General features: G+C 49.6%; 3 protein-coding genes across 5 annotated transcripts; 1 reads left to right on the plus strand and 2 right to left on the minus strand.

Moving 5' to 3' along the window:
- Positions 1 to 175: 175 nt before the first annotated feature.
- On the minus strand, positions 176 to 2,573 carry SCNM1 (sodium channel modifier 1). Its single transcript, XM_029948167.1, has 7 exons — positions 2,312 to 2,573; positions 2,006 to 2,076; positions 1,741 to 1,829; positions 1,543 to 1,640; positions 1,363 to 1,451; positions 485 to 679; positions 176 to 336 (listed from the first exon to the last, which is right to left on the minus strand). The coding sequence occupies exons 1-7, from the start codon at positions 2,360 to 2,362 to the stop codon at positions 237 to 239; spliced, it is 693 nt and encodes a 230-aa protein (XP_029804027.1). The 5' UTR covers positions 2,363 to 2,573; the 3' UTR covers positions 176 to 236.
- A 79-nt stretch (positions 2,574 to 2,652) lies between these two features.
- On the plus strand, positions 2,653 to 9,525 carry LYSMD1 (LysM domain containing 1). The gene is made up of 3 exons (XM_029948211.1): positions 2,653 to 3,470; positions 7,481 to 7,845; positions 8,255 to 9,525. The coding sequence occupies exons 1-3, from the start codon at positions 3,291 to 3,293 to the stop codon at positions 8,391 to 8,393; spliced, it is 684 nt and encodes a 227-aa protein (XP_029804071.1). The 5' UTR covers positions 2,653 to 3,290; the 3' UTR covers positions 8,394 to 9,525.
- TNFAIP8L2 (TNF alpha induced protein 8 like 2) lies at positions 4,192 to 12,756 on the minus strand. 3 transcript variants are annotated; one of them, XR_003911919.1, is made up of 4 exons: positions 12,658 to 12,756; positions 9,718 to 10,576; positions 8,283 to 8,408; positions 4,192 to 7,825 (listed from the first exon to the last, which is right to left on the minus strand). XR_003911919.1 is itself a non-coding variant. In XM_029948213.1 (2 exons), exon 2 carries the CDS (start codon positions 10,569 to 10,571, stop codon positions 10,017 to 10,019), a length of 555 nt encoding a protein of 184 aa, XP_029804073.1. In that variant the 5' UTR covers positions 10,572 to 10,576; positions 12,658 to 12,756; the 3' UTR covers positions 9,522 to 10,016. The 3 variants fall into 3 exon arrangements, 1 of the variants encoding a protein (XP_029804073.1); XR_003911918.1 differs by lacking the exons at positions 4,192 to 7,825; positions 8,283 to 8,408 and adding an exon at positions 9,011 to 9,150; XM_029948213.1 differs by lacking the exons at positions 4,192 to 7,825; positions 8,283 to 8,408 and having other exon boundaries at positions 9,522 to 10,576.
- Between the last annotated feature and the right edge of the window lie 63 nt (positions 12,757 to 12,819).

Genomic DNA, 12,819 nt, shown 5'->3' on the forward strand with positions numbered 1-12,819 from the left:
TGACAGACTTATTAATAGGGCATTGGGCTACGTGCAGCTGACGCTTGGCATGACATTGGTAGGAGGTGGGGGAGGGGTTAGAAGTATGGGGAGCCATGGACATTGCTGGGAAGAATTAGCCAGGCCGAGAATGCAGACTGGAAATCCTGAAATGGAACAAGGAAGGAGACTCGAGGAAAATTCGGCTCCCAGAGCCCACTGAAATTTATTTGTGAACTGAGGGGGGAATGAGGGTGTCAGTCCAAGGGGAGATCAGGGGGCTCCTCTTCATCAGAGTCAAACTCAACATTCTCATCTTTTACCCATCGACCTTGTCCATCTGGGATCCATCCAGAGCTGGAAATACCAAAGAAAATAGAATAGGTCAGGAAAAGAGGTTTAAGACATTAGTAGTGAATAAGAAAAAAAAAAATTGAGAAGGATTGAAAAAAGGAGAGTAGGAGAGAAAAGAGAAAACTAAAGGAAGGTGATTGTGCATACTCACCTTCGAAGGGTAAGGTAATGATCCAGGGCGCGTCTTTTCGTGGGGCTCATGGGTGCCGGGGGTGAGAGAGTTTCTGACTCCTTGGCCTGCGGGCCAGCCCCAGGCACAGCTTCCCTACTGATCTTCCCGCTCTCGGGTTTGACCTCTGGGGGTGGCAAAGGGGAATGGGAGACAGAGGGACGAGGAGTTTCTGGTCTGGGTAGAAAAGAATCAACATCTATTAAAGTGCTAAAGGAAAAGGCCAATTCTCTTATGACTCCCAACCCCTTACTGCAGTGCCTTCCTAAAGTGCTTCTCTCAAGGGTCACCTGGCTGGCTTGGCCATAGAGCATGCAACTATTGATCTCAGGGTCATGGGTTCAAGCCCCATATTGGGTGCAGGGATAATGTAAAAATAAAAGTCTTAAATATAAATATATGTAGTATATATATACATATTATTACATGGTAATATACATATGTATATATATGTATATGTACTACACACATTATACATGTATATATACATGTATAATAATAGTATTATTATATATAGAGAGAGTATACGATATGTCGTGTTCCTTAAGATGTTTCAGTAAGTGTTCTGCATGAAAAAGAATTTTGGAGTCAAATGAATTTTTTAAGGCTAAGTTAAAAACTTTTAAGTTTTTTTAATCTTAAGACTTTGTAGAGCCCTTAAGATATACTAATATTACTATTCAAATTAGGATTACAAAGTGCCACTTTCCAAGCTAAAAAAAAAAATTCTCTTTTTCCTGAAATACAAGTTAACATCTCTGGACCTCTGGTATTCCTGAGAATGCAATCTGGAACACAATCATTTTAGAGCCTCTACTTCCTCTGCCCCTCCCTCCCTTTGGCTTTCCTACCCCACAGACCTGTACTTGCGGCGGCAGCAACTGTTATAGTGAGGAGCTCTATGCAGAGCACTTTGGGTGGTAAGTCGAGTCTGGGTTAGCAAAGGAGCCTGGTATGGAGAGGGGACACAGAGTCAAAACCCTTCAAACCGAAGGTGTGCAGCAGACCCACCTGGAACACGCTCTCCCCGCCCTGCTTACCTCAACTTTGGTCTCTGACCTCCTCAATTCGTTCTGCTGTCTGGGATTCTGTTCTGTTCCCTTCCCTGGCTGCTTCTTGCCGTAGAAAAGCTGCAGGCCTGCGGAGACGGGGGAAGAAAATTAAAAACGGAGAAGCAAGAGTGATCTGCAGAGAGCTGGAGGACTTACTCTCTAACCCCTGTCTCCCCTCGAACTTACTGGACAGATGTTTCTTGCCTGCACGGTGGGCAGTCAGCATGGCCAGGGTGTCTAGGACGGGTCGATGGGGACAGATGGCACAAGCAAAGCTGTTGAGGAGGAGAGAAGATATTTGCTCCCGGGCGAGTGGAGTGTCAGCTGTGCGTCCCACCTTGACCTAGCAATCAATCCTAGATACTCCAGCTCTGCTCCCCCCCCAACCCGATAAAATTGTATTGAGGCTCCAACCGCAGAACCCTCAGGCTTGATCACTCCTCATCCTCACCGTCCATCCCGTAGCATCAGCGCCTCATCCTCCGGGATGTAACTGGCCAGGAGGTCCCCAACTCTTCGTTTCTACAAGGGGATCGGCGGGTTAGGAGAAAGGGACGGACGGGAAACGGCAGGGGCGAGGATTGAAAGGGAATAAGGACCATGACGAGAACAGAGATCCCAGAGAGAAAAAGCGGTCACTACTCAGCTCTATCAGCTCCCTCGCGCCGCACCCCCCCCCCCGACTTGTTGCCAGAGCAACAAAACAGCTCTTTCACAGGGCAGTGAAGCTGCTCCTGACGCTCTCTCTAGCACTTACTTTGAGCACATTGAGTTGACTCCAATCGTCACCTTCCCTCTTGAAAGACATTATGACGGAGTCCCAGAAACGAGCAATTCTCCTGGGCCGCCTCTGCCTCTCCTTTCAGGCTACCGTAGCAAGAATGGGGCGTCCCCTTCCTTTCGGGCTCCTTTCCGGTTGGCCTCCACCCTTCCCTGGAAACGCTTCCCTGCATGCACAGCGTTATCCGAAAGCCGGCTCCAGCCTGCAGCCAGCACCGCACTTCCTACACCGCCCAGCGACCGCGCACGCGCGGGGCATTTTGGGAAATGAAGTTTTTTTGGTTTTTTTTGGTTTCCCCCCCCCCCCCCCCCCGAAAGAGCTCGCCTCCCTGGTGCCTCCCGGCCCTGGCATCCTGGCCGATTCCGGGCGTCTGCAGGGAGAAGAACCTAAATGTGGAGACCGATTTTGAAGGTGTGACGGATTCGATGCTATGCGGGCCTTGGAGGATCTCTGAGTGGAAAGTGTACTACGAACACTCGCAGTCATCACGCGCCTGGTCTGCGGCCTACAGCCCACTGGGGATGGGCCGGGTTTATTCCTGACAGGACGGGGCGGAGCCAGGGCGGGGCGGGAGGTGGGGAGGATCCTGGAGGTCGGGGCTGTCTGACTAGGGGGCAAACTGAGCTGAGTATGGAGGAAGGTAACTAGAGTTCAAAGGTCAGAGGTCAGTGTAGCGATTCGTGGTGGGAGGGTCGAAAGTCGGCGGGGTCCTGTGAATAGACACAGATAGGGACTGAATACTCAGGGTACACGTTTGTGGGAAGGGGGCTTGGAGGGAGGAGAAGCGAGAGCGGAGCGGGCGCCTAGTACCTGAGGAGGCAGGAGAATTAAGAGAGAAGACAGAAGGTAGAAGGAAGCCCCTTGGATAGCCATTCCTAGACCCCGGCCCCGTCACTATTGAGCACTTAGCCGGGTCTCCCTTAATTGCAACCCCAGCCGTCGGCAGGGTCGGGAGATGGCTTCTCCCTCTAGACAGGCGCCCCTCGGGGGGTCAGGACTGCTTCAAGGGAGCCGGGCTCGATCTTACGGAAGCCTGGTGCAGTCTGCTTGCTCCCCGGTGAGGGAGAGACGCCTGGAGCATCAATTGGCGCCCGGAGACACCCTGGCTGGACTAGCCCTCAAATACGGGGTGACGGTGAGTCTTGCACGTTTGGGAGGCAGGCAGCCATGTAGAATAGATTTATAACTCAGGAGGATGTCATGGCTCTCTGGGTAGCTTCCCCTGGCGTTTTCCTAATTATGCTGTGATCTGATCCGCCTTTTATCTTTTCATTTTCCCATCTCCGTGTTGCATTGTCTGGTTGGGTCAACTCTTGGGCCACTGCTCCAATGGAGAGAAGCTTCTTCTGTGTCGGTCTCTATCCTAGAGGCTTCGCGTCCCTTAGCCCATTGGGTTCTCACAGTCCTGTGGAGCATACAGTTATCGTCCCCTGTTTACAGATGAAGACACTGAGACCTAGATTGGTTAACCCATTTGACCAAGATCAAATAACTAATGAGTGTTGGAGTGGGAATTCAAACGGGTCTGTTGGACTCTGAAAGCCCTACTCTTAACCACACGGAAACGTTTTAATTGCAAGTGATTAAACATTTACAGCAAGCAATTGAGGGCTGGTTTCTAGTTCTGAGTTTTTATGAGACCAGTCCTCAACCCCTCTAGTTCTAAGTTTTTAAAGTCTCTCTCTTCGGGTCCTTTTTTTTTTAATATTTTATTTTATTTTTGAGAGAGAGAGAAAGACAGCCTGAGCAGGGGAAGGTCAGAAAAGGAGGCACAGAATCAGAAGACAGGCTCCAGGCTCTGAGCTAGTTATCAGCACAGAGCCCAACGCGGGGCTTGAACCCACGAACTGTGAGATCATGACCTGAGCCCCGAAACCAGATGCTTAACCAACTGAGCCACTCAGGCGCCCCATCTTCTGGTTCTTTATTCCTCATTAGTGCGCTGCCTCCTTTCCACTAAGGTGGCCTCAGTGCAAAACAGGTACTCTCTACACCAGGCATTTCAGGTCATGCGTGGTGTCTATTTGATAGGTGTAAAAAAAAAAAACATTGCATTAAAATTGATGAAATTTTTTTCCATATCCTGTTGCGTTTAGGCAACATTTCTGTGCTTGGTATGTTTAAATCACTGCCAAACCATCCCAAGAGATAGAAACATAAACAATGTGTTGTTGTTACCCTCGTGTCATTTGCAATCTAGTGAGAACTGAACAGGGACACACTGATTGCAGGTGACAGAATGTGGTGAGTTTGTAGAAGTATCAATAAAGGTTCGGAAATCAGAAAAGAAAATATTAATTTTTATTTGGAAGGAGGCGGGGAAGGACATAAGGGCAGATTTTAAGGAGCCATGAAACATGTAGAAGTTCCTTCCCCTAGGTCCTCTGCAAGCCTATAGTCCAGTTGTTTATACCGTTTATGTGTTTGTCTTTCCAATAACCTGTACTTTCCTTAAGAGACAAAACTGTTTTCTTTCAATTTTATATCTCTAGAGTCTGGCATAGTCCCTCACACCTAGAAGCTAATAGATGTCTTTTAAATGAATGAAAACATGGTTAAGATTCCCACAGGTGGGAGCTGGGAGGCTAGGAAAGCAAACATGTCAAGTAGAGGCCATGGCCTGCACGAAGGAAGGTGATACGAAGGTACTGAGCAGTCTCTGCTGGGACGCAGAGGACACTGTGCAAAGGAGGACACGTACTACTGGGAGTAGGGTTATATGTGGAGGTTTTCTTACAGCCCTGTCCCCTCCTGAGTACAAAAAAGTTCTGTAACCTAGTGAACGGTTCTAGGTTCGAGCCACATTCTGCTGCTTACTAGTTGGGTGACTGCATAAGTCACTTCACCTGTCTGGGGCCTCAGCTTCTTTACCATTTGTAAAATGAGGAAGGTATCTTAAATAATGATAATCACCTAAGTTATTACTGCCTATTATTATAGAACACTAAGTGTGTGCCAAGCTCTACATATTGTCTCCATAAGACCTTATGAGGTAGGTATAACTATTCCCCAAATATTTAAAGAGAGGCTTAGGAAGATAACCTGCTACAGCTTACAAACTCCTTGGTAGAGGTAACTAGTCTACTTAGTAGAACTAGGATTCAGACCAGGTTGTCTCATTCTAAAATCATCCCTGTGAGCTGCTCTGTTAAAGCAGCTAGACTCTAGGGGCGCCTGGCTGGCTCAGTCATTAAGAATCTGATTTCGACTCAGTTCATGATCTCATGGTTCTTGAGCTTGAGTCCCGCTTTGGGTGAATCCCGCTTCTCTCTCTCTGCCCCTCACTAGAAGGACCTAGACTACTACCTAGGCAAAATCAAATTAATAATATCAAAGCACTTGGCTGCATAAAAGTACAGAGCTGCAAGCCAATTTTTTTTATTGTTCAGATCCAGTTTTGTTTTAAACACATTCTAACATGCCATTTTTACTAATATACTACATCTGAGATTTCTATATTTTATCTAGTTTATTTATTTACTCATAAAGCATGAATGAACTTCTGCTGTATGCCACATTTATATGATGCTGAGGAGTGCCCTAGGGTACAGAGACAGCATCCCTGTCCTCAAAGGACACAGAGTTTGGGCAAGACAAATATGCAAAGATGTGAACAACAGTACAATAAGGTGGTAGGTATTACATGGCAGTGTTTACCTTGGGAGCCCTGGAGAAGGTGATACAGAGAGCAACAGCTGATGAGTGGAAGTTTTCCCAGCAGAAAAGGGGATAGTGGAGAAGTGTTTCAGACAGATAAAGACACAAAGGTGTGGAAGATCATAAAATGTTTGAACAAAATGAAAAGTTCAGGTTGGCAAAATGTATAGGTGGCAGAAAAGAGATGATGCTAGATGTCATATTGGGTTCAACTGAGAATCCTTGAGAGCTACTTTGAATTTTCTCTCTGAGCCAGTGGGGAGCCACAGGAGGCTTATCAACAGGGTAGTGGGTTGATCAGATTAATTTTTTTTTTTTTTAGAAAGATAGATGTCAAGGGCACCTGGGTGGCTCAGTCTGTTGAACGGCCGACTGTTGACTTCAGCTTTGGTTATGCTCCTAGGGTCATGGGATCAAGCCCCTCGTCCAACGTGGAGCCCAGTGCAGAGCCTGCTTGAGATTCTCTCTCCCTCCCTCTGCCCCTCTCCTCCTCTCACTAGTTCTCTAAAAATCAATCAATCAATAAGATAGATGTCAGCAGGGGGAGATGCATAGAAATGGAGAGAGGAAGACTGGAAGAGACATTTTTGCAATACACTTGGTGACCGGTTAGGTATGCGTGGTTAGAGAAAAGTATAAGTTAATGATGGCATGGACATTTCTACCTTGGATGGCAAGACATTCAGTAATAGATAAATAGGTACTAAATAAATTTGGTCAGGAAAATCATTAATATTAATATGAAAAGCGTTCCTAGGAGTATAAAGGCCCAGAATTCTAACTCCACCTTTGTCATTAATTTGCTGGGTAATCTTAGGCAAGGAACAACCTGTCTGAGCCTCAGTTCCTTCATCTTTAACACAAGTTCCCAAAGTGAGACTCGTCAGGGATCCACAAGGTCAAAACTATTTTCATAGTAATGATAATAAGACTTTGTCTTTTTCCTCACTCTCATGAGTGCACTGTATTTTTCAGAAGCTACATGACATGTAGTATTCCAGCCCATCAAATGTACAGGCAGATAGGAGAATCTTCTGTTGTCTTCTGTTAAGTCACACATTAAACTGACTTGCAAAAAGATAAAGCAGTGCCTCTCTTTTTGCTCCCTTTGTTGTTGTTGTTTTGGAAAATAGTTATTTTTCATTAGAGTATTTATGTTAACATGTAATGGGTTATTTTAAAATAAGTCCACATTTTTCAATTTGTTCCCTTTTAATTTATAATAACTTAAGTGTTGATAGCTGTACTCTACCTAAAGGAAAGCTTTTTTTCCCCTCATTTTTTAAAATGTAAAGGGACCCTAAAACCAAAAAGTATGAAAAGCCGCTGATCAGTAAAATAGGAATAATACCAGCCTTCTGTAGTTTAGCTGGGTTGTTATTGGGTCAAATAAGACTCTGTACCATTACCTTAAAAGGTGTAAGATGCTGTACAGATAGAAGACTGATCATTACTACTGTCATTAATTGCGGTGACTTTTTTTTAAAGATGGAACAGATTAAGCGTGCAAACCGCCTTTATACTAATGACTCCATCTTCCTGAAGAAAACCCTCTACATCCCCATCCTGACAGAGCCCAGAGACCTGTTCAATGGTTTGGATTCTGAGGAAGAGAGAGATGGAGAGGAAGAAGGACAGTCAAGTAAGGATGAAGGTCAGCCACACTCAGCTGACAGGAAGAAACAAGAAACAGGTTCAGGACGTGCGAATGGTGAAGCCCTTCCCACGCCTCGCCGGGAAGCCCCCACTCCCGTCCATGACCTCTCTGCCTCTGATTTCCTGAAGAAGCTTGATTCACAGATCAGCCTGTCCAAGAAGGCTGCTGCCCAGAAGCTGAAAAAAGGGGAAAGTGGGTGAGTCTTGAATGGTTCCTTTTAAGCCCCACCATAGACTTCATTCTGCCAGCCTTGGCCGACCAGACATGCAAGTAAGTAAGCACAGGGTCAGCAGAACCAACGTAAAGCCTTTCCCCCAGGTGGCCCGGAAGTGACAGAAGAGCCAATGGCTGCTGGGACCGCTAGAGTGGCGGTAAATGGTTTGGTACTCTTACTGGAGGAAGGTAGTTGAGCGTTGTTAGAGCTCTGATGATCCATGAAGGAGCATTATGGTTCGAATTTATGGAGAGGGTAACGGGACTCCATCTCAGAGCAAGCAGCTCATGTGTATTAGGAGAGGGAGACAGGCTCCCCTATTGTCTTCCCTGGGCCCTTTCTCAGATTCTTCCCCTGACCTGTCCCTTTGCCCCCCTTTCCTCACCCGCAGGGTTCCTGGGGAGGAGTCAGCCCCTCACCTGAGCTCCCCTCGGATGCAGCAGCGAGCAGTCCTAGGTCCGGTACCGCTGACCCGGACCTCTCGGACCCGGACACTTCGGGACCAGGAGGATGAAATCTTCAAACTCTGATGTGCCCGGAAATGACTGAGAGAAGCAAGATGTTGAAGTAGCAACTTGAGGGGGAGAGGAGCCTGAGGTGAGGCTCAAGAACATGGCTTCCCAGCCCACCTCCCTCCCTCCTGCCTTCATTCCAGCCTTCTGGTTGATCTAGAGTTCTTTGGCCTGGGGCAGCTTTATTGGCAAGAGTAGAGGATGGGGCACAGACCCCTCGTCAGTTCCTGGGCTGGATCTAGAGCTGTCTTCTAGATTCAAAAGGCTCTTTTTACCTCCCTGTTGCCTTTCCCATCCCCTTTACCTTTCCTTGGCCTTAGAACAGGGAGGCAAGGACTCCCCCAGACCCCAGCCTCCTTCCTCTCCATCTCCAACTATGTCCCCTAATTTATTTGGTGCTATATTGAAGTAGTATTTATTTGCTATATCTTATCCTTTTCCCTCTTGTAACTGAAAAATGGAATTTCTATAACTCTGGGGTGAAGGAGACCCAGGAACAGCAAGCCAGTGCCTGCTGGCTGCCCACCTTCCCCACCTTCTGAGCCAGGGGTGTCACTGAGGACGGGGTAGTCTGTGATTGAGCCCCTCTGCAGAGACTGTGCTGGGACTTTCCCCCAGGCTCAGCATAAAGAATTTGGGCTCAGTCTTACCTAATGAGGCCACTGTAACTTCTTTTATAACTCTTGCTCTGAGTAAAAATAAACAGCAAGATAGGGGTCCGGAACTCTCCACGCCACCAGTTCGCCCTCCTGACCCGCTCCTCTGTTCATTCAGCCTGTGTGACGTGAAGGAGTTGGAAGAGGAGGACAGTGGGGGGACACTTTTGGGTGTGGGAGATGCTTTGTCCTGCTCCCTCCCCACCAGAGCCTGTTGATCTATGCCTTGCCCCTCACTGCGTATTTATTCACCATCTGTAGCACTGACCCGTGGTCCTATGTGTTTTTGAGTTTCTCAAGCAGTAGTAGGCAAGGGAACCCCAGTGCTGCTGGCACGATGCCTCAGTCTCTGTACGGAAATGGTGAGAGGCAAGGTGAGCGGTGTTTCTCTCTCTCTCTCTCTCTCTCTCTCTCTCTCTCTCTCTCTCTCTCTCGCCTCTTTGATGGTCATCAAGTGTAAGAAGCTGGAGTGATTAAACACAAAGCCCTGTGCACGCTTTAGTCGTTTTATTTCCCCTCTGAGACCCTCCCCTCCCTAGCCCTTCTCCCTGCACCCTGGACCAGAGCCCCTGGCATCAGGCCAGCCTCTGCCTGGAGCTGGAGGTCTCTGATGGCTCTGAAGGGGCCCCATTCCCGCTTCTGTCTTTAATGTCCCCTGAAGCGTTAGCTGGGGTGTGCCCTCTTACCCTGCTTCACAGAGGAGGGGGCTTCCCTGTTTCAAGTGCCCCCTCACGGGGGCCACAGAGATCCAAGTTTCACTTCGTCTTTCTCAGGCAGCTTCAGTTTCCTGTCCTGGGGCTGGAGCAGGAGAGAGGCCTTAACCCTCGGCTTCTGGGTGTCTCCACCGGCGGGGTGGGGGTGGGGTGCTCTCAGAGGCCAAAGCCCGCTTGGGGAAGCCTGAGGCCCTGGAGCCGGAAAGCATTAGTGTAGCTGAGCAGGGTTAGGAAGCCTGTTCGATGCTGTTCCCTGGCGGCCGGGGACGCCCTCAGAGTCGGCCGTCGTCCAGCAGCTTCCGGAGCCCCGCGCAGATCTTGTGCAGATGCGGCGCGAAGTCGGGCCCGTAGAGGGCGGTGAGCAGGCCGGCGTCCGAGAAGTGATCGAACACGTGGCGGATGCGGCCGTGGGACTTGGCCGTGAGATGGGACGCCACCAGCTCTAGCAGCACGTCCCGGCACTCGGTCAGCAGGCCCGCCAGCACCGCAGCCTCAAAGGTGAAAGCCACCTCGCCAAAGCTGAGCGCCGTCATGGCGCCCTGGCGCAGCTTGTGGCGGAAGCGGGCAGCTAGGGCCAGCTCGCTGGGCCCGAAGCAGCCGCTGCGGTGCAGCACGGCCACTTTGACAGCCACCTTGATCAGGTCCTTGATAACCCGCTGGGCCTGGGGCCGACTGTGCGTGTACTCTTTGGAGACGCGGTAGAGCTCGTCCAGCACCTCGCTGCTCGTCTCGTCGATGAACAGATGAGCCACGGACCGACCCGCCATCTTACTCAGTAGCTTCTTCTCAGCCTGTAGGGCCAGACTCTTTGAGCTGAAGGACTCCATGGTTCCTGGGGGAGGCGGGGACGGGTGGTTAGTCACCAGAAGAGAGGCCGCAGGCTTCCTTGGAAAGCAAGAAATAGCGTCCCCCCCCCCCTTTTCTGGTTCCTAGCCCATTGTCATCTCACTGTTTTCCCCTGGGCCTCTGGGGCCTCTGTGCCCGTTCCCATTTCTTTTCCTGCAGTACTGTCGGCAGTTTTGATTTCTAAACAGAGGAGCAGTAGTAGATTTGGCTGGGGAGGCCCGGCCCCACAAGTTAAGCTCCCCCCTTTTTAAATTTTTAGTGTTTATTTTTGGGAGAGAGAGTTCAAGCAGGGGAAGGACAGAGAGTGAAGGGGACAGAGGATCTGAGGCAGGCTCTGTGCTGACTGACTGCGCATGAACTGTAAGATCATGACCTGAGCTAAAGTCAGACACTCAACCTACTGAGCCACTCAGGCGCCTCCCACCCCCAACAAGTTAAGTCTTAAGGGGGAAGTAGGCCCTTTGCTGCTCTACAATGGAGAAGATATGGCATACCTGGCAGATAATTCTCACAGCTACCATTGTGGAGTGACCATGTACCATACATCTATGTGGTGTGAGTATGACTCTCTTAGTTTTACAGCTGAGCAAATGGAAGCTTGCTTTAAATAATTTGCCCAACATCAAATGCAACTGTGTTTCTGTCTCCAAAAGCCCATGTCAGCTAGCTGTGCTAGCCTGTCTTTAAAGAAATGAGAGAGAGGGGCGCCTGGGTGGCTCAGTCGGTTAAGCCTTCGGCTTCGGCTCAGGTCAGATCTCACGTTCGTGGGTTTGAGCCCCGCATCAGGCTCTGTGCTGACAGCTAGCTCAGAGCCTGGAGCCTGCTTCAGATTCTGTGTCTCCTTCTCTCTCTGCCCCTCCCCCTCTCATGCTCTGTCTCTCTCTGTATCAAAAATAAATAAAACATTAAAAAAAAAAAGTAAAGAAATGAGAGAGAGAGTGGTCCCAGGAGTCCTAATAAAATTAATAACTAACATTTACTGAGAATCTATGTGCCAAGTACTTTATGGGAATTGTCGCAGTCTTCCCAACCCTTCGTAAGGCAGGTGTCCCCATCTTACAGTGAAAACACTGAAGCAAAGAGAAATTAAGCAACTTGGCCAAAGTTGCTAGCAGATGATAATGGATATGGAACGAAATAATCCAAAGAAAACTCCTTTGCTGGAATGCTCTCAGTGAGGGTGACACACTCCACATGAGCATGAGGAACAAGCTCCCTGGGGGGCTGGGGGAGGGTGGCAGAGGGGGTTGGCAATGCCAGAGGCCTGTGGTCTTCTGCTGGGACTGAACTGAGGACCCTCCTGGTGGCACATCACTGGCATCTATCCAGGGTTCTCTCCCCATGGTCTTCTCTCATGCTTCGGGTTGTTTTGCTTCTTACTTCCCCCTGCCCTGCACTGCAGGATGTGGCTGTGACCGCAGTGGGGAGCAGCCTCGCCCTCTCCCCCAAATCAGAATGGGAGTCTAAAGACTCCAGGGAGATGGGTACTACTGGACGGGGAAGGGGTTTCTTCCCTGGCTGGGTTGGTCCAATGGGAACCTGGAAATCTGCTTTGCTCCTGGCCTTACCTGGGGCTTTCTGGACGGGGCTCCACAGCCGGAAGAAGAGATTGCTCCATTCGAGCCTTCCTTCCTCCTTGGCCTTCCTGTTACCCAGCTCTTCTTCGCGCCCATTGTTATCTCCCATTTGGCTCACTGTCCTCTCCCTCTCTGTTTCAGTCTCCCTTTTGCTCTTGTCTGGGTCCTGCCCTGTGATCCTCTGGCCAAGCTCCCCCTGTGGCCCTTATGCCCTGCCGCATGTCTCCTACGATGTCCTTCCATCTCTTGGTTCTCTGTCACACACCCATGTTACCCCCATGCCTCGGCCTTGCCTCTACACTGTCCCAAACCAGGTCTTTCTGAGGCTTCCTCACCCCAGGGAAACCCCAGCTGGACCTCTCTGCTAGGGACCCAAGAATTTTGTCAGGTGAGAGCCTCACGATATGGAAGGCTCAGGCTGACAGAGCTGGGCCCCTTCTGCCACCATCCCCGCCCAAAGCCTACCCTCCAATCATTGGTGGCCCCTCACCTGCTGCGTTTGCTGGTGTCAGTCTTGCCTTGGATGTCCCCGGAGAGCTGATAGAATGGAGAAGCTCCTAACCGAGAGGCCCTTTGGCTTGGCCCCACCCCTCAGGCCCCGCCTACACACAGTGCTCAACCTCCAGTTCATCACTGTCTCTAAGAAGGTCTG

This window comes from Suricata suricatta, chromosome 8, assembly GCF_006229205.1.
Source record: "Suricata suricatta isolate VVHF042 chromosome 8, meerkat_22Aug2017_6uvM2_HiC, whole genome shotgun sequence".
NCBI lineage: Eukaryota > Metazoa > Chordata > Mammalia > Carnivora > Herpestidae > Suricata > Suricata suricatta.